The sequence below is a fragment of the Haemaphysalis longicornis genome, unplaced genomic scaffold, assembly GCF_048455015.1.
Source record: "Haemaphysalis longicornis isolate Haplotype H1 unplaced genomic scaffold, Haemaphysalis longicornis Haplotype H1 scaffold_7, whole genome shotgun sequence".
Lineage (NCBI taxonomy): Eukaryota > Metazoa > Arthropoda > Arachnida > Ixodida > Ixodidae > Haemaphysalis > Haemaphysalis longicornis.
This window is the reverse complement of record NW_027526422.1, coordinates 105,690,580-105,710,129: the sequence shown is the minus strand read 5'-3', so window position 1 is coordinate 105,710,129 and position 19,550 is coordinate 105,690,580. Positions and strand designations below refer to the sequence as shown.

General features: G+C 47.1%; 1 protein-coding gene across 1 annotated transcript; it reads left to right on the top strand.

Annotated features, from left to right (window-relative positions):
• Nucleotides 1–1,988: 1,988 nt before the first annotated feature.
• On the top strand, nt 1,989–19,068 carry LOC144146463 (protein I'm not dead yet-like). The gene is made up of 3 exons (XM_077678415.1): nt 1,989–2,134; nt 16,722–16,837; nt 18,906–19,068. The coding sequence occupies exons 1-3, from the start codon at nt 2,015–2,017 to the stop codon at nt 19,066–19,068; spliced, it is 399 nt and encodes a 132-aa protein (XP_077534541.1). The 5' UTR covers nt 1,989–2,014.
• The last annotated feature ends 482 nt before the right edge of the window (nt 19,069–19,550 follow it).

The window sequence follows — 19,550 nt, the reverse complement described above, 5'->3', positions numbered from 1 at the left end:
CCCTATAAATAAATAAATAAATAAATAAATAAATAAATAAATAAATAAATAAATAAATAAATAAATAAATAAATAAATAAATAAATAAATAAATAAATAAATAAATAAATAAATAAATAAATAAATAAATAAATAAATAAATAAATAAATAAATAAATAAATAAATAAATAAATAAATAAATAAATAAATAAATAAATAAATAAATAAATAAATAAATAAATAAATAAATAAATAAATAAATAAATAAATAAATAAATAAATAAATAAATAAATAAATAAATAAATAAATAAATAAATAAATAAATAAATAAATAAATAAATAAATAAATAAATAAATAAATAAATAAATAAATAAATAAATAAATAAATAAATAAATAAATAAATAAATAAATAAATAAATAAATAAATAAATAAATAAATAAATAAATAAATAAATAAATAAATAAATAAATAAATAAATAAATAAATAAATAAATAAATAAATAAATAAATAAATAAATAAATAAATAAATAAATAAATAAATAAATAAATAAATAAATAAATAAATAAATAAATAAATAAATAAATAAATAAATAAATAAATAAATAAATAAATAAATAAATAAATAAATAAATAAATAAATAAATAAATAAATAAATAAATAAATAAATAAATAAATAAATAAATAATAATGAAAAGAGAAAAGTCATATATATAGAAAGGGCGCTCGGTGGAATTCGTCGTCAGGCTTCATCGTCGTAGCGAAACGAAGAGGAGGCAGCGAGCCGAGGAGAGGGAGGAAGAACGAGCCGCACGCCTCGACAAGTGTCGTAACCCTACAGGGAACCAAGATAAACAATAACATTAACCGCACTCACGCATAACTGAGTTAAGCCGCGGACAATTATTTAGCAGGGTGAAGACAGCGCAATGGCATTAAGCTGTGCGTTGAGCGAGCCAGTTTGATCGTTTAGAAGCTGCCAATCTTTTATTCAAGCCGCGATGGTTGACGTGCCCTAAGGCACATGTGGATGGGTCTCATGCGAGCGCAGCTTTTGTATGTGTTACATATCTGCCTGGTTCCAATAGGTGTTGAAATATTGCTAACGTAGACCTGTGACGTCTCCGGATTTGGCAGTCCTTTATAGGTCATGATTGCCGAATAACGAGTTATACTCACTGTGAGCCAAGGTTTTGCGCTAAACACGAATTTTGATAAGTCAGGCGTAAGACTCGAAAAGCCCGGCGTAACCAATGTGTAGAGCCTCGGTGAGGCCAGCGCTGAGCGCGGGGAAGGGAATGACAGTAGTGAGGAGTTTGGGGCGGAGGAGAACGAAGCTTAGAACGAGCTTAGAACAAGTTGCGCAGGTCACCACGCACCGCGCCTGCGTAATGAGGGAGCGGAGCGAAAAGCTTGCCCGTTGCTCCGCAGGCAATTGTGCGTGTGTAGGTGCTTGAATTATGTGATCACGAATTACCCGGAGTAAATCTGATCGCTGAGGGTGTGGTTTGCAGCAAAGCATCCTTTTATTTTTCAGAATGTTTACGCGGCTTTAAACACAAAAGAAACTATAAAGAAAGGGCTTTAAAAATAATATAAAATAACAATAAATTTACGTTTTTAACTTGTGAGCTATCGCGGTCTGGCGCCGCTTTGTCGCCTGAGAGTCGCGGTGGCTAGGGCGCCTCGGGCAACTGAAATAACCTCGGGGCCCCCCGTTCCGGGCCCTGGAAAGGCACCCTAACGAATTAGAACCTCGCCGCTGGACCAAGTCAATCGTGTGAACTTAGTTGGCGCACGCAAAAACTCTTGGGCGGAGCACTTCGACGTAGCAAGTGCGTTAGAATATTTACATGCGGCGTTCAGCACATCTTTAAAAAACGTCAAATACAAATGTTCCCAATGTTTTCCGTTCAGGTTCTTGTTCAGCTTTCGTAACGCGCAAATATCTTTTCGAAATAGGTAAGCGGGAGCCTGTAGCCAGAGCCCCTCTGTTGCAGGCCGGCCTGTGCGCCTACGCAATAATCTGGATGGGCAGCTACTGGACGGTCCAGCCCATCCACCTGACGGCGACGTCGCTCATGCCGCTCGTGCTTTTCCCCTTCTTCGGCATCCTCAGCACCGGCGCCACCGCCAAGGCGTACTTCGACGTGAGTGGCCCTCCCTCATCTCTGTCTACGTAGTTACACGCCGCAACAGGGAAAGTTCTAACACACGATGGCCTCGCTAAGCGTGGTGCTACATTTTGTAGCGTGAGCTACACTGGCCGAGCTTGAGCAGTTTCGCCTGGACCTTGAAGGGCCGTGCTGCGCAAGCGCGAGGAGCATTGGATTGGATTAAGTTGGATTGTATTGGATTGGATTGGAAATCTAATCCAATTGGAGTACGGGTGTGCAGAGAATTCGGTCTGCATATTCGCCGGTCTGCGCATTCCAGAGGAGTGACCTCATAGCCACGTCAGACGCACTGGCGCTGGCGCTGGCGCGTGCCCTGCTGTGCGTCTCGGTTGCGCAGTATAGCTGGGTCTGACGCTGTGCCGGAGCCGCTTGATAGCCGTTACGCGTAGCTCCTTGAGAGCCGTGCTAGGGTGGCTAGCCACCATAGCCGTGCTGCGCATGCGCGAACAGCAGTGACTGGACTGGACTGAACTGGAACGGACAGGATTGCATTGGATTGGCTTGGAAATCGTTTTAGCAGCAGTAAGCATTATAATCAGGTAATCTTAGACAACCAGGAAACCTACGAATAACCAGCTGCACCTTAGCTCACGCTACGTACATCCTGGCATAGCCGAGCTAAGCAACTGCTAATTTTTGCTAAACTTGCAACAATGGGCGACAGCAAGGAAGAAAGTAATTATCACGTTCTGTACGTCTGTCGTGAAGGGCAACTTTTCGCCCGTAAAGTTGCCGTGAAGTTGAAACGCATAAGTGTATCATCCCTGAGCGAAGCTACCGAGATTTGGGCCCTGTCAGGTGTTCCTTGAGGTAGCCGTTCGTAACGGCCTGACATTCTAAGCATGCTTACTGCAAGCGTACGGACTGTACTAGGCATAAAAACTGCGGTATCAGATCAAATGTGTATCTTGTGAGCAGCGGTACAGGCTATGTTTTAGCATGTGTACAATCGCCCTCTTCTGGGTGTGCGCTCTATCATCATCGCATCATCTTTATCTGGGCGGCGACAGTGTCATCGACATCGTCTTTCTTGCCGGGTCTTCCTAGCGCTGCGCCCGAATGAATAAAGTCTCCTGCCTGGGGACTCCCAGAGCCTATCACTATAAACGACCGTTTAACACTGGTGATTTTTACACCACATTAGTTGTATATAGTGTGATGTAACTCATTTACACCATATTTATCATCATTTTCATCATCAACAGTATACTAAAGTCCACCGCCAGACGAAGGCCTCTCCCACCGCTCCCAACCGCTCCCGTCCCGCGCCGCTCGAGTCCATTGCTTACCTTCGAAATTATTTCTCCCCTCTGTCGAGTAATTGGTCTTCCTCTTTTTGTGCACCTTTCTGTCAGTGTCCACTCCGTCACCCTGGTAGTCCACCGATTGTTATTCCACGTTGCCAGCCCAACCCCATTTTTTTTTCTTTATTTGAACGATCATATCTTCTACTCCCGTTTGTTTCTTGATAAAGGAAGCTCGTTTCCTGTCCCTAAGTATTGTCTTATCAATTCACGTTTTATGTACCCTTGAGCCGATCTCACCTTGCTTTCCAGTTGTTTAGTAAGGCGCCTTGTTTCCGCTCCATATGTTATCACCAGCTGTAGGAATTGGTTGTATATTCTTCTTTTGAGTGGCAGCTGCAGCTTAGTTTTCATTATTTGGGGTCACTTGACGACTGCAACCCAGCTCATGCCTATTCTGCGCCGGATTTCATTCTCGCGGTTGGGATCAGCACTGACACCCTGTCTGAGGTAGCTATCGTCTTGTCCTTGAGTAGCGTTTCGTTAGCTATTCTGAAGAGGGCGCTTTCGGCATGTTTTGGCTAAGGCCCCTAAAATTACTAAGGTGACGCCATTCTATGGTGACACCATTGGTGACACCATTCTATGATCTCGCCGCCTTTCGCCCTCACCCGTTCTCCTTCCCTCCTCCGTGTTTTGTTATTTTCTTTTTCTCCGGCCAGCGCCGCCCGCCATTGGAGATGGCCACGTGGTAACTGCCGTTTTTTGTTTTTCTTTCTCGGCGGCCGCGTAGGCTCGCCGGCTGGGGCATTGCGCAACGCCGCCGGTGCGGCGCCATGTTTGGCTGGGCAGCTTCAGTGCCGGCTTTATCGTAGGGGCCTGCGAATAGCAAAGTAAGTATTAGCTGCTCGTTCCGAACAAATGTTGCATCGGTGTCACATTATGTTGTTTAGCGGTGCTGATGTGTTGTTCCTTAGGCAGTGCTAGTAGGGTCAGGGATGGCAAAAGACTCCGTTATTCCGTCCGGGAAACGCGACGCAGAAAGGAGAAAAGTTTGGATGCATAGATTTGAAGGGGCATACTTCAAGCTGACACTGTCATCACTCTTTTGCGAGGTAAGTTTCTTAATGCTTGTTCTCGCTTTGTTAAATTCTGCGGAAGCTTGAGCGGTCACTTACGAAGAAACGCGTGTTCCCTCCGCGGCCGTAGTACACCCTTTGTTCAGAGTAGGCATTGCGCCCAGCGGCGAGTTCGTCCTGTCATAAGCTTTGCTTTGGATAAGAAGCCCTGTATTTGTCATGTGCGCGCTTAACTCACAGCATAATTATCAGCGGCGTAGCATGTTAAGTCGGTTGCCGCAAGGTTTTCATGGCGCAAGAATTCTTCACCTGAATTCGTGCTTTGGCCGACGGCAGCTTGCGTCTGACCATGTAGCGTGTGGGTTCCGAGTGCGTGTAAGCTCTTTGTGGCGTGAAGTAATGTTTTGTGTGTTAGCGAGCCGGGTGGTATTATAACCCCGTTGTTATGACACTGGAGCGATTTGCTGCGTAATATGTGCTTGGTCGGTGCGGCGCAAATTGAGGTTGTAAAAAGAAAAAAAAATTGCGGCTAGGTAAAACAATTTAAGGCCAAATCTCGTGAACGCGGCGCTGACGTACGTTTGATTCGCAATTTCTGTTATCGCTTTGTTAAATTCGCGCACATTTGAATGGGCACTTGAAATGCATATTCGCACTGCCACGGCTGTACGCCCTTTCTTCCGTGTATGCACAGTGCACAGAGGACCGTTAATTACATCTTAACGTTTGCTTTACACGTGAGGCCGTACATTTGCAGTCTGCGCGCTTACTTCATCTTAGTAGTTAACGGCGCAGCGTATCCAGTCATTGCGATGTGAAACAAAACTCACTTGGAGGCTATATTATTAGACTTATTTTTCTCCAACAAAGTGCTTCTTAAACGCATTTAGTGCAAGCGAGTTGAGCGTGGACGCGGCACTGAGCAGATGCGAGAACATGAATTGGACCATGGTACGGTAGAACGGTCACTAACTCACTCCTGCAATGCATTATTGCCTATATTTGCGGAGTGTTTCTGGCGCATCTCAGACTCGGTGGTGACATTTTTTTTTCTCAATAGGATTATTTCACGGGTCAATTTGACAACGGATATTGGACAAGCTAGGCGTTAAAAAACTAAACCCAAATGCCGCTCCCAGCATTTTTTCTCACACGAAGCCACGTCAGCAGCACAAGCCACCTGCACGATGTTTGCTAAGGACGTTACATTAATAAAATATAAATTTGGTGACACCAACTCATTTTTGTGATATCTTATTGTTTTCTCTTGATAATCGTCGTGATATCGGTTCTTTTTAGAATTTTTTCGGGTGTATTCCGGTGTTAGTGCCATGTACAAATATGCCAGAATATATCCCAGCACAAAACAATTGTGTCCAGGTGCCTGCATTAATAACGACTGTAAACGACTGCGCCCGTTAAAAAAACGTATTACAAGAATTATTAACTGTCATGACTCGTGTCGGATGTATATCGGTAGTAAAAGTGGGCGCAGACTGAACGCCGCTAATGATTCACAACCATCGTAAGAAAGGCGAATGCAAGGACGCCAGCGCAGCGGTCGAACGACGGCATTTGCGAATGAAGCTCTTGTATACTGCCGCGAACCATGCGCAAGCACTCTGCGCAGTGATTGCACGACCACAGTCACGCGAATGGAACAAAGGAATTACAGTAACAGGGCAGTTCGAAATGTTCACGGTCGATCCTTTCACTTTCACGAACTATATTGAGATTTTCAAGCATGCCGCAGACGTAAACACCGTGCTGTGCGTATGTGTGAGCGGTATCCGACCCGCACAAATATCCCATTGTAGACAAAAATATAAAACAAAACAACCTCACTTAGTGCGTGTTGGTAAAATAAGACTAAACATCCTACAAATGCCACCAAACAGCGATTTGGCGCAAAAACCTGAGCAAGCTGCAAAAAAAACTCCAGCGAGCGGCCCGTAGCGTCGCGAGGACGTCTGCTCTGAAGCAGCCAACAAAAATGGCGGCACTCCCGCCGAGTTCAAGGGCCTGCGGCGCTGCGTGTGAGGGCAAAGAAAAAGAGGAGAGTGGCGGAGAAGGAGGGAGCGGTTGGCGATACCTTAGTAATTTTAGGGGCCTTAGTTTCGGCAGGTGACGAACAGGCGACTGGGGGGGGGGGGGGGGGAAAGTAGGGACGGGATGGGTACGCAGCGGAGTAATCATACGAATGAGAATTTAGAGCAGCTAAGGGGGGGGGGGGGGAACAATGAGAGCTTAAAACACGGGTGAGGGGGAAATCGCGGGGCAATCTCGGGGAAATCATTAGGTTAGCTGCGAATAGGGCAAGCAACTGGAATTAAACAGGCAAGTTGGTTGCTGACAACCGACGCCCCGATTCAAAGGGAGAGCTTTTAATCATCCTCATCATCATTCAACATTACTTTATATTTATTATTATTAGTTTCTGGTCCCACGGATAGCTTTGTGATTGCACTTCAATCATTTTTGTATATGTTCTGCAGTCTTGCTTTGCAAGATTACGTCGTCGGTTAACCTCAGATGGCTAAAATATTCTTTGTTCAGCGGTAATCTTGTGTTTTCCAGTCGAGCGTGCATAGTACCCCCTCGTTACATGATGTGAACAGTTTTGGCGAGATGGTATCTCCCTGACTTATCCCCTTTAGGATCGGGAATTTGTTGTTTTGCTTGTGAATGATTATCCTACTTGTACATCCCTTATATATATGTCGTGTAAAAGTCATATGTAGGTCTCTTCAAATAGTGCTTTCAGCGCAGCTGCAAAGTGTACTGAATCAAGTTCTTTTTCGTAAGTCTATGAATGCCATCTAAGGCGGTTCACTGAACTCTGCGGATTTTTATATTATTTTATTAACGACATGGATGCTATCCAGTGTTGAGTATTTCATCCTAAACCCAGTCTGGTCCCTGGTGTGTTGGGAACGTAGGCTTTCATTAATGCGGTAAACTAACAGTTTGGAAACAGCTTGTATAAAACTAAGAGTAGGCTCGTGGGTCTGTAGTTCTGATGTCTATAGTATCTACCGTCTGATGAATGAGAATTACGCTGGCGTTTTTTTCAGCCTTTCGGCCCTTTTTGAGTCCTAAGAAATTTGAAAGTAGTGCACTAAGATTTTCTGGTACAATACCTCCTCCTCCCTTTAAAATGTTCGCGGTTATGCCGTTGGCACCTACGGCTTTTCCTCGTTTGATACCGTTGAGAGCCTGTTCTACTTACTGTTAAGTTACTCGAGGGGCATCGCAAGCTAAGTTTGCACGCTTAGCGGTTTTCCCTGGTCTAATGTCGCTAGGGAGTAGAATCGTCCTGCTACTTTTATCATCTTCTCCATGCTGTGCGTAACGTTACGGTCCTCGTCTCTGTGTGCGTACGTTCTGTGATTGCCGATCGCGAGCTTCCTTTTAGTTTATTTTTCACCAGTATGGTGAAATTTCTTCTGATCTGGTCCAGCACAAGCGCGGCAATTGCCTCCTTGCTGAAATTACCGCAACAAGCGGCTGTCTTTCTGTGCAGTAGGCTCTTGTCGAAGGACTAATCAATACAAGCAACTTCAGGGACACCCCGCACGGGGCACCTTGAGCAATCTTGGTGGCGGTACTGGCGATACCGCGGACCCCGAGCCCCCAAACATACGCTGGATCCAACCGTGGCAATGTGTTTATAGGTGGAGGGTTAGAAGCCGTGAACGGTGGCCGTCGGAGCCCAGGTCAAGCTCCGGCGGATGGGCTCCCTGTCTGTTCACCAGGCAGGGAGCTCCGGGACCTCTTTGGCTACCAGGGTAAGGTCAAAGGAGAAAGTACCCCCGTCTCCCTGCTTTCCAATGTGTCATATGGCATTTTCCAAACCCCCCCCCCCCCCCCAAACGTGATCGGCCCCCGAAAAGGGGCCGCACCGAAGTTTCGTACCCACCTCTTTCAACAACTGTCTTGTCAACAACCGCGAATAACTATGCTCGTTTTCTTGTGATTGAGTCTGCTGACTCAGCACGACCTGTCGCTTCCATGTCCGTATTCTTGATCTCTAAATTTCTGCAAAGCACCATAGGTGGCAAATATCAAGCTAAAAAGCTCAGGACCGGAGAAATCCTGGTAGAAGTCAATGCTGAACAACAAGCCCGCACTCTTCTTGCACAAACCCGCATCCATGATCTGGACATCAGGGTCACGCCCCACAGGAGCCTAAACAGCTCCCAGGGTGTGATTTCTGAGACAGATCTCTTGACGGAAACAGATGCCGACCTTCTCGAAGGTTTAAAGGACCAGGGCGTCACAGCTTTGCGCCGCATCACGATGCGCAGGGACGATAAGATAATCCCCACCAGACACATTATCCTGACCTTCGACCGTTCGACACTTCCGCAATATATAAATGCAGGCTACATCCGATGCTCTATTCGTCCTTACATACCGAACAAGCGCCGCTGCTTTAAGTGCCAGCGGTTCGGGCACAGCACAACCTCTTGCCGCGGCAAAACAACCTGTGCGAAATGTGCAGCGCAGGACCACCCCACTGACAACTGCAATTCTGACAACCTCACATGTGCAAACTGCAGGGGCCCTCATGCGGCCTACTCCAGGAAGTGTGAGAAATTCCAAGTGGAAAAGAAAATAATCCATCTAAAAGTGACAGAAAACATCACCTTCCCAGAGGCGCGGAAGAGGTTCGCCTCTTTCCCCCTGGGGAGGTACGCCGACGCGGCTCGCCGGGGGGCGGAGCGGCGTCTGGTTTCGGCGGGGACCCAGTACCGCGAGTCGGACTTGGTCCCGCCCCCGCCCCCCCCAGGGTTGCCTCAGGCAGCCCAGCCCGCCTCCACACCGCTCGCTGAGACAGCAGCGGTTGTGGCGGCAACCTGTTCCGTCGGGACCGGTACCGCTCTCGTCCGTGCCTCCCCATCGTCCAGTGCGTTGGAGGGTGCCATGGACACCACGGGCCCCGGACCGGCTCCCACCGCCACCGCACCGCCCGTGCCACTTCTGGTGCCCCCGACACCAGCGGCGGTGGCGGGTCAAACGAAGGGCCCCCGAAGGGGGGCCAAGTCCGGGGGGCCCGGTTCGACGGGCACACCCAGGACATCGGACGACGAGATGGACGTCGTGCCGTTCTTGCCTGCAACGCAGCGCAAGGAGCGGCCTCCGTCGTCCAAGCCTACAGATAGGCCGCCCAAAAAGCCCAATCCAAGAGTCACAGCCCCGAAAGACGACACATAAACATACACACTCCAGTAGCTCTCACACCAAATAATGGGAAGAGAAAATATTGTTCAATGGAACTGCAGAGGCCTTATGAATAATCTTGACGACGTGTATGAGATTCTGCATACCAATCAGCCAAGTGTAATGTGTGTTCAGGAAACACATTTGAATTCTAAACACACAAATTTCTTGAATAGTTACCTGGTATACAGGAAAGACAGGGATGGCTGCACCCACTCTTCTGGCGGTGTGGCCATGATCGTCCAGAAATCCTTAGCATGCCACCCTGTCACTCTGAACACTATCCTTGAGGCTGTAGCAATACGCTTGATAATATTTAATAGGTTGATAACGGTATGCTCCATATACATTCCTCCTGATGTTTCACTTTTAAGCTCTGACTTCGAGGCGCTGGTTGACCAGCTGCCCGAACCATACATCCTGACAGGCGACCTTAATGCTCACAACACTCTTTGGGGCTCTTCTCGCACGGATGCGCGAGGTCGCCTTATAGAGAAATTCCTTACATCTTCAGGAGCATGCCTTTTCAACAATAAACAGCCTACATATCATAACATAGCACACAACACATACTCATGTCTTGACTTGGCTATTGGCTCCGCAGGGCTCTTTCCTCTTGTCGAGTGGGGTGTGGGAACTGATCCATATGGCAGTGACCACTTTCCTACCTCACTTACATACATAGGTAAAGGCCCATGCAGTCCATCGTCCCATAATAGGTTCAATGAAGCACGAGCTAACTGGAATACATTTACAGAGACATCCAAACTACACCACACATCCATAGGACACCTACACGTAGATGAAGCCGCACAACTCCTCACGGCGCACATCCTCGACGCCGCCGAAAGGTCCATTCCCCACGCCTCTGGTGCCCCGCGCGACCAGCGGAGGCCGTGGTGGAATGAGGACTGTAGGCGGGCGCGAGAGGCCCAGAACAAGGCGTGGGGTATCCTTCGTCGGTACCCCACGTCGGGAAACCTCCTCTTGTTCAAACGGGCCAAGGCGTTAGGAAAACGAGTGCGCCGTGAGGCAAAACGAGAGAGTTGGCGTACATTCATAACATCTATAAACTCGTACACAGACACACGCAAGGTATGGACACGTATACGCAAACTCAAGGGACAACAAACACACAGCCTGCCCCTGGCCTGTACAACAGGGGACACACTGGAAGACCAGGCTGACACACTCGCACAACACTTCCAACACGTGTCCAGTTCTGCGCACTACACGAACACTTTCCTGAAACATAAAGCCTCTTGTGAAAAGAAGTCCCTACACGACAACAACAAATCACAGACTTCTTACAACTCCCTGTTTTCACTACATGAGCTGAGGGCTGCTCTGAGCACGTGTAAACCCTCAGCTCCAGGCCCAGACAACATCACATATACAATGATACAACATCTACACGCAGACACACTTGAAGCACTTCTACATCTATACAATAAAATATGGCTTTCGGGGCACATTCCACACTCTTGGAGGGAGGCCATTGTAGTGGCTTTCTTGGAGGGAAAGGACCCGTCGTCTCCCTCAAGTTACCGTCCAATATTTGCCCTGACGAGCTGCCTGTGCAAGCTCTTCGAGAAGATGATAAATCGCAGGCTCGTGTACTTCCTCGAGTACAACGGTCTTCTCGAGAGCTGCCAGGCAGGCTTCAGGGTGGGGCGATCGACGAACGATCAACTGGTAGCTCTTGACTCATACATCAAGGATGCCTTCGCGCATAAGCAGTATTGTTTAAAGGGGTCCTGAAATACCTTCCGCCGATGCATGGATGTACATGTACCCAAATAAAGCAATGTATTTGCAATCTCCTCCCGCAAGAATTTTGTTAAAGCGATACGTATTAGCTAAGAAATCGTAAATCAAAAACCGCGCATTATCGTCCCTCCGCGTTTCCTCCTCCTTTCGACTTACTCTCCGCTGTTGACGGCGCGCGAGCTTTGCCTCCCATGATGCTGCGCTCCGCAGCGGTGACGTACTTCCGCTATTGCGCTGCTACTGTCGTCTGCTACGGGCAAGCTTTGTTGACACCATGAATCCCGCACTTCGCTCAAGGCTGGAAAACCGAACGAAAAATCTGGCCGCATGTGTGCGGCGGCCTGGTCTTGCCCTTTCGCGGTGTTCGTTGGTGCAGTTGCTATCGGTGGCACGTGACTTTTTATCGGCGGCGAACTCGCAGCCGTACGGGGAAGATCGTGCGCTCGTTCCCTTTGATGCATCGACACTGTTTATCCAAAAAGTGCCGTATCAGATGTGGCCCCGCTGGTGCCGGGTCTTATTTTGCGGCGGTCGTAATTCCTGCCGGCGGCATGTGAAAAAGACATTTTAAATCGATACAGAACCCGTGCACAAAACCCTTCAATCATGTGACCAGTTCAGCTTGGGGCGACGCGTGATGGAGAGCGGCAACGTTGGCAAAGCATGCTCCACCGCGGCTCTGAGCTTTCTAGCGCTGGAGCGAGCGCCACTTCTTTGAGAATCTCAAACATCGGTTGCCTTGACAACAAGGCACAAACCACTGTAGAACTCAGTTACGGTTGCGTGTTCCCGGTTCAGCTCGGGGCCCCACCTCGCGACATGTGGGCACTGCAGGCGTACCACCCACTCCCATTGGGAAGTGCGAGATGCGTTTGACATTACAGGAGGCGATGGTGTGTGTGTGTTGTGCACGACCGGTCGTGGTGTTGTGGACGTCTTTGTTTCGCGATGCAATGCGACGTTGTGCTTCTGCGGGTGGATAGTGCTTCCCATGGTCTGGGTTATCTTTCTCGAGCGACGTACGACTCAACTTCGCATGGGGTATGTGCAGTGTGCGTGGCTAAAAGCCATCGCGGCTTGCGCGCCAGAGTTAAGTGACTTGCTGTTCGTCCCCGCAAACCGCGCGCGAGGTGAGTGCCGAATTTATGACGGGCAGGAGGAGGCAACCCATCGTCTTTCAATCGCGGTTCAGACTTGCAACGCATGTTGTGACGTTGTGTTCGTTCGAAACCCATCTCTGGATTGTTTTGAAGTAGAATAAAATGTATGCGTCAAACCCGGGCATTCGGCTCAGGGCGTTCTCTGCGATTGCAAGAAAGAAGTGCCACGGGGCTTCAACGCTTTCTTTACGGAACGTACTCAGGTAAGGGAATATCCATGTCGTGTTATGGCCGTGCTGCATTTAATGCAAACGGTTAAACGTTTGTTTACACTTGTTTCGTTTGTCGTAAAATGTCCAAGCACTCCGGCACTCCGCCGGCAGATCAGCCGGCGAGCCGACGCTGAGCAGACGACTCATCTCTTTGGCGGAAGTGCGTGAAAAAGCCGCCCAATAGCAGGATGTCTAGCTCATGACGAACATCTGGGAATCGATGATGTAGACATGTGAAGATGGCGGCGTCCAAAAACACGAAGGAAAGGGTGAGAAAAAAGCGACAAACTTTGCAACAAAAGTGTGAGCTTTCCGCTGCGCGTAAAAGAGTAATACTTGGCACAGATGACGTTGACGACCCAATCTAACGATTGCGCTAGTTCATTTAGTGTGCTCAAAACGCCTTTCAGGGCCCCTTTAACTGTCTTTTTCGACCTTGAAAAGGCATACGACACCGCTTGGCGTTATGGGATCCTTAGGGACCTCAAGTCATTCGGTGTATCGGGTAACATGTTAAACACTCTTGTTAGTTACTTGTCAGACAGACGTTTCGAGTAAGAGTTGGTTGTGCACTCTCGAACGTTTACGTGCAAGAAAATGGCGTGCCACAGGGTGGCGTGTTGAGCTGCACCCTCTTCATAGTAAAAATGAACTCTCTTGGTAAGGCACCGCCACCTACAATCTCTTATTCTATGTATGTAGACGACGTGCAAATATCCTATAAATCATGTAATATGTCAATCTGCGAACGTCAAGTCCAGCTTGGTGTAAAGAAACTTGCCGGCTGGGCAGACAAGAATGGTTTTAAATTAAATCCTGTAAAAAGCTCCTGCGTTGTGTTCTCCAGGAAGCGCGGGGTCCATATGGACCCAGACATTACTCTTAATGGCGTGTCGCTTCCTGTGAACAAGGAGCACAAGTTCTTAGGTGTTGTGTTTGACCAGAAACTCACATTCATTCCACACATCAAGAAACTTAAACATAAATGTCTGAAAACAATGAATATACTTAAGGTTCTCTCCCATCAATCTTATGGTTCCGATAAAGAACTCCTACTACGGCTCTATACTGCTTTGGTTGGGTCTCGTTTAGACTATGGCAGTGTGGTATATGGGTCGGCGACTAAAACAGCGTTGCGAATGCTTGACCCAGTGCTACACTTGGGGCTTCGTCTCGCCTCGGGTGCTTTTCGCACTAGCCCTGTCGAGAGTTTGTATGTCGAGTGTGATAAGTGGAGCCTTGAGAACCAACGAACGTACATGGACTTGCTATATGCTTTTAAAATTTCATCACTGAATAATCATCCTTTTTATCCCGTCTTTAACGATACATCAACATCTCTGCTCTTTGCAAATCGCCCATCCGTTCCTCTGCCCTTTTCACTTAGAGTGAGAGAGCGAGCCTCGGATCTCAGTGCTTCGTTTTTAGATGTGTACAGGTCATCCTTTTCTAACAGTTTACCGCCTTGGCAAGTTCGCCCTGTGTCGTGCGACCTTTCTTTTATGAGACTTGACAAAAATCGTGTACCACGAGCTGCAATACTGCAGCACTTTCTGTCTTTGCAGTTTAAATACACATGTGCAGAATTTTATGGTGACGCTTCTAAAACCTCCAGTATGGTGTCGTGCGCTGCTCATGGTCCTAATTTCAATGCAGCCAGAACCATGAGCATGCACACATCAATTTTTTCAGCAGAAGCGTATGGAATTTTACTGATTGTACGACACATTCTTGAAACGCAAATTCCCAATTCCATCATTTATACAGATTCTTTGAGTGTTGTTCGCGCACTGTCATCGCACAAGCCCCCCAAAAACCACATAGTTAATCTTGTATTCAACACTATCATGTCCGTGTATGCACAAAAGCATGAGCTGGTCCTCTGCTGGGTCCCAGGACACGCAGGGATCGCTGGGAATGAGTTGGCAGACGAGAGGGCCGGTGCGGCTGCACTCAGGAACACTGTGGACATTACAACGGTACCCTACACAGACCTCAAGCCACACATAAGACAACACCTGCGCAGAACATGGCAAACACACTGGGACGAACAGACAGACAACAAACTACATATAATAAAGCCACACTTGGGACGGTACACATCTGACTCACACAACAGACACACGGAAGTCGCTTTGGGTAGGCTACGGATAGGGCACACGCATGCAACTGACTCGTATCTGCTGACGGGATCTCCTAGGCCCCAGTGCGGCAGGTGCGGAGAGGCCCTATCCGTAGTACACATACTAATAACATGCAAGGTACTTCACACAACACGACACAAACACTTCAGAGAACTCTACAGACAACATATCCCCCTACATCCATCGTTTTTCCTAGGTGACGAAGCCATTGTTTCAGTGAAACGTGTGTTTGAGTATTTGTCGGACGTCAAGCTTTTAAACCTCATTTCCTATCATGCATCATGAAATCTGGCCCTATACACCAGCCATGCTCATTGTCGTTTTGTGATTTTACTTTTGTTTCTGCTGATTTTACTTAGTGTTTAAGGTATCACCTCTCATATACGACTATTGTTTTGGCGCTCTTTGCCCCAGTTGGCCTTGCGCCATAAACATCAAACCATCATCATCATCAACTTCAGGGACACTGAGAATTTTCTGCCTGTCATCGCGTGGCCCTTTGTGCACAGTAATACGTGAGATTAGTTTTTTGGTTAAGTGATTTCGATCAAGGTTGTCTCGAAACTTCATGTTAAACGTCACTTATGCTAGGGTATTCAAACATCAGCCCTGCTTCACTGCCTTAACGTCACGAACGCTTATGTCAACAGCGAAGCTGCATAGCCTTGCCTAATCGCAAGCCTAAGCTTCATAGAACTTGTCAAATCCAACAGATCACCCGCCGCGGTGGCTCAGTGGCTAAGGCATTGCGCTGCTGAGCACAAGGGCGCGGGTTCGATTCCCGGCCGCGGCGGCCGCTTTTCTGATGGAGGCGAAAAGCAAAAACGACCGTGTGTACGAGATTTCGGTGCACGTAAAAGATCCCCTTGTGGTCAAAATTAATCCGGAGCCCTCCACTACGGCGCGCCTCATCGCCTGCGTTGCGTCGGCGCGTTAAACCCTACAATCAATCAATCAATCAATCAATCAATCAATCAATCAATCAATCAATCAATCATTCAATCAATCAATCAATCAATCAATCAATCAATCAATAAAATAAAATCCAACAGATTGATTGCCGTTCGTGCAAATTCAATTTCACGTTATTCAACAGTTCCGGCATTCCACTGGAAACTTTGTGTCTTTTGAACTTGGAACACTGCTACGAGGACGTGCGGCGAGTGCTTTTTGTTTTTTCATGGCGTATGGTATTGCAAAAATCAAGCAGCCACGTAATTTTAATTAAAATAACAGAGCAAATATCACTTATGTAATGATGTCTTGCTTGATATATATTTAATAGTTCCTTTTGGGTCAACAAAGTTGACAAGCATAAACAATGCCTCCAGATTTAGTAATTTCGGAAAGCTTTGCCCATATCAAGCATTCGTTTAACGTGCTTCTTGTGACATTGGCGCTTGGTCTCCTCCGCGTTAGGCTACGACCTCACCTGCAACGCTTCAACCGCGTCACCACATTTCGCCCCATGAAATCTTCGACCAAGAAGAGCTTCGCTGTTTAAAGACAGCTCTACAGACCATACACCTTGTCTTTTTGTTCGCATTATTGTCTGTTTATACGCTTGCGAATTGTGAATAGTTGTTCAAAGCCCTGGGGCAGCATTACTGCTTTATCGGTGCCATCTTGTAAAGTCTCTTCATCTGCTTTAAACGCTGATCAAGGGACTTTAGCATTACCACGGGGCCGCCCCTACAACGTATTTTCGTTTTTCTTTCTATTCAACAGAACGTCGGCTTCGTGATGCTTGGGTCACTGATTCTAGCGGCCGCTGTGGAGGCGACCCAACTGCACAAGCGCCTGGCACTCAAGTCAGTCCTCGTCATCGGCACCAGCACGCGCAGGTGGGGGCGCACATCAGTGACCTGATTCGGCAGTGTGTCGTCACGGTAGTTTTAATGCGTGCTAGAGATCCGTCGAACTAGTGGGCGCTACAAAGCTTGAGTTCTGAACGGCGAACGCCTACAAGGCCATTTATTATATTAACAAAAATGGCAGGCTTTTAAGGAAGGCCACCCGTTAAGTTTTGTGCGAGAGATATATGAGTTGATAACAAATGGAAAATTTTCGTATCGTGAACGCACTGTTCAAAGTACAGAAGTTCGAGGACATGAAGTTTCAAATGCAAAACTTTTAGATTTCGATGGCGTGTTCTGGGAGACTTAAAAACGTGCGCGTACAATAGGGAAGAAGAAGAGGACAACCTTGCACAGCGTTTCTTCCCTGCTTTTTTTCCCGCTACACACGCTGCTTGTATACCAGCTAGCCTAAGATTCGACGTTAGTTACGCTCTGCACATGACGGGCACCGAAGTGTTGGGCTGTTATTATGGGCGCCTTCAAGAAGATGCTGTGGCAGCACCATCATTCTGTGCGGCCGTCTCATTTCTTATCATGCATATTGACAACCTGGCCCTTTACACCAGTCATCTTCATTACGTTGTGTTTTACTTTGTTTATTTTTACTGAAATGTTCTACTTTTACTTCCATGCCACTTTCATGTAATCACTATTGTTTGGCGTTCCTTGCCCTTAGTCGGCCTTGCGCCATTAAACTCCAAACATCATCATCATCATCTGTGCGGCCGTGAGCCCCGTAGGGTGCCCTGCCTCGCTGGGAACCTCTGCGCCGCTAACTGAGGCCAGCGCTTACATGCTTTTAACTTATGGTCTTCACGGCGCAGCCGTGACGACAAACATGACTTCGCCGCGTTAGTGACGCTACAACCAAGACGGATTCGCGGCGTTAGTGACGAAATATCTGCGTGGTTCTTTTTTGTTTTGTAGCGAGAGCTACAACGGCCGTATTCTCGCCGTTTCTCAGTGACCGGTGGCCGCACCTCGGTGCCCTAGCTGGCAGCGGTTCCTAGGGAACCTGCAGCGGCTAGCGAACCTAGCGATTCCCTAGCCGCCGCAGCTGGCAGCGCCACTCGCTGCGCCAAAAGAAAAAAACAAAACCAAAACAAAAGAAACAAAAATAGGAAAGGTAAAAATGCAAAGAATAAAAAAGAGAACGGAAAATATAACATAAAAAAGGAAAGAAAAAATACTAAGAATAAGAAATAAAAATACAAACAATGGTATATATAGAAGGGGCGGCTCGGTGGGATTCGTCGACAGGCTTCGTCGTCGGTGCGAAACCAAGAGGAGGCAGTGAGCCCAGGAGACCGAGGAAAGCGGAGCCGCTCGCCTCGAGAAGCGTCGCAACTGTACAGAGAACCAAGCTAAACAATTAACCGTACCTCTTGCTACGTACACCCAGACATAACTGAGTTAAGCCACTGCGAACTTTTTATTTCTGCGATGCATTTGCTTGCGATGCGATGCGATGCAATGCGTTTGCCGCGTGACGCGACGCACTCCGTCGCTTTTTAAGAAAACGCCGCCAGGCGCCAACGCAACGCCGGCTTTATCGCTCAATCATTCGCTTATGCTTTCCCATTATAACAGTGTAGAGAACGATTAAGCAATTTCGATGTTTGTCGCTACATACGAATTTAGACAATTCACCGAAGCTCAAACATGGGAATGCCACAAATGATGGTTTGGTGGTCATTGGCCTTAATTAGGTGCTTTTGCTGCAATAAAGTACACATATAACTACTACATAGCAGTTGCGCTATTGGCACTGCCAATTTCTGGTGTGGATGCTCACAAGCACGGAACATTTTTATCCGCATCGGTGAAAGAACTGTAAATTCTGTACGTGCCCATGAGCGACGTAAAAATGACATCACAGCTGTGACAAGGCGAAGAATCTATGAAGAAAACTAGTAATCCTGTCTTGAACATACATTTAAAAAACTACTAACTATTTACTTTGAAAATGTCAAGTTAATGCAAAATAAAATAGAAACTGAAAAGATAGCGGCGAGCCGTATCAAGTTTTTGTTTTTTCTTTTTTTTCTGGCAGGATCGTGCTCGGGTTAATGCTGGTTTCAATGTTCCTGTCGATGTGGATTCCCAACACAGCCGTGGCATCAATTATGTTCCCCGTCGTCTTGGCCGTAATCGAACAGATAGAAGCAAGTGCCGAGTCCCCCGATCGTGAGTGCTGCGTTTATTCATTCGGCTAAACGGAACGGGCGAAAATACCCGGCCTTGACAGTCGTAACGTGCCGTTGGGATCCTTCGCAGTAATGGTACATGTTCGCCACAGAGGCCATGTTAAGAAGCATACAAAATAAAGTTTTTGCAGCATTTAACAACTGTTACAGAGGGAACTTATGCTTATGCCGAACAAAACCGTAAGATGGTTCTCTTTTTTTGAAAAAAAAATCATGCACCCTTCCATCTAACGACGACGATGAATGGGGCCCGCGCCCAGTAAATGTATGTAGTTTTCGTCGACTGAAGCAACAAATTTGAGAAATCTCACCACATTGTACCCTACAATACGTATTCTTACACGTACCTTCTGTGACAAGCTTACAGGGCGGTTGGAAGACCTTTTGGATGTAAACACGTTAAAGGCAATTTGAACATAATAAGGGAGTTTTGCGCATGTTGTACGATGTACGCACGCCGCTGGCTGTGCGCTTTCTACACTCCGTAGCAA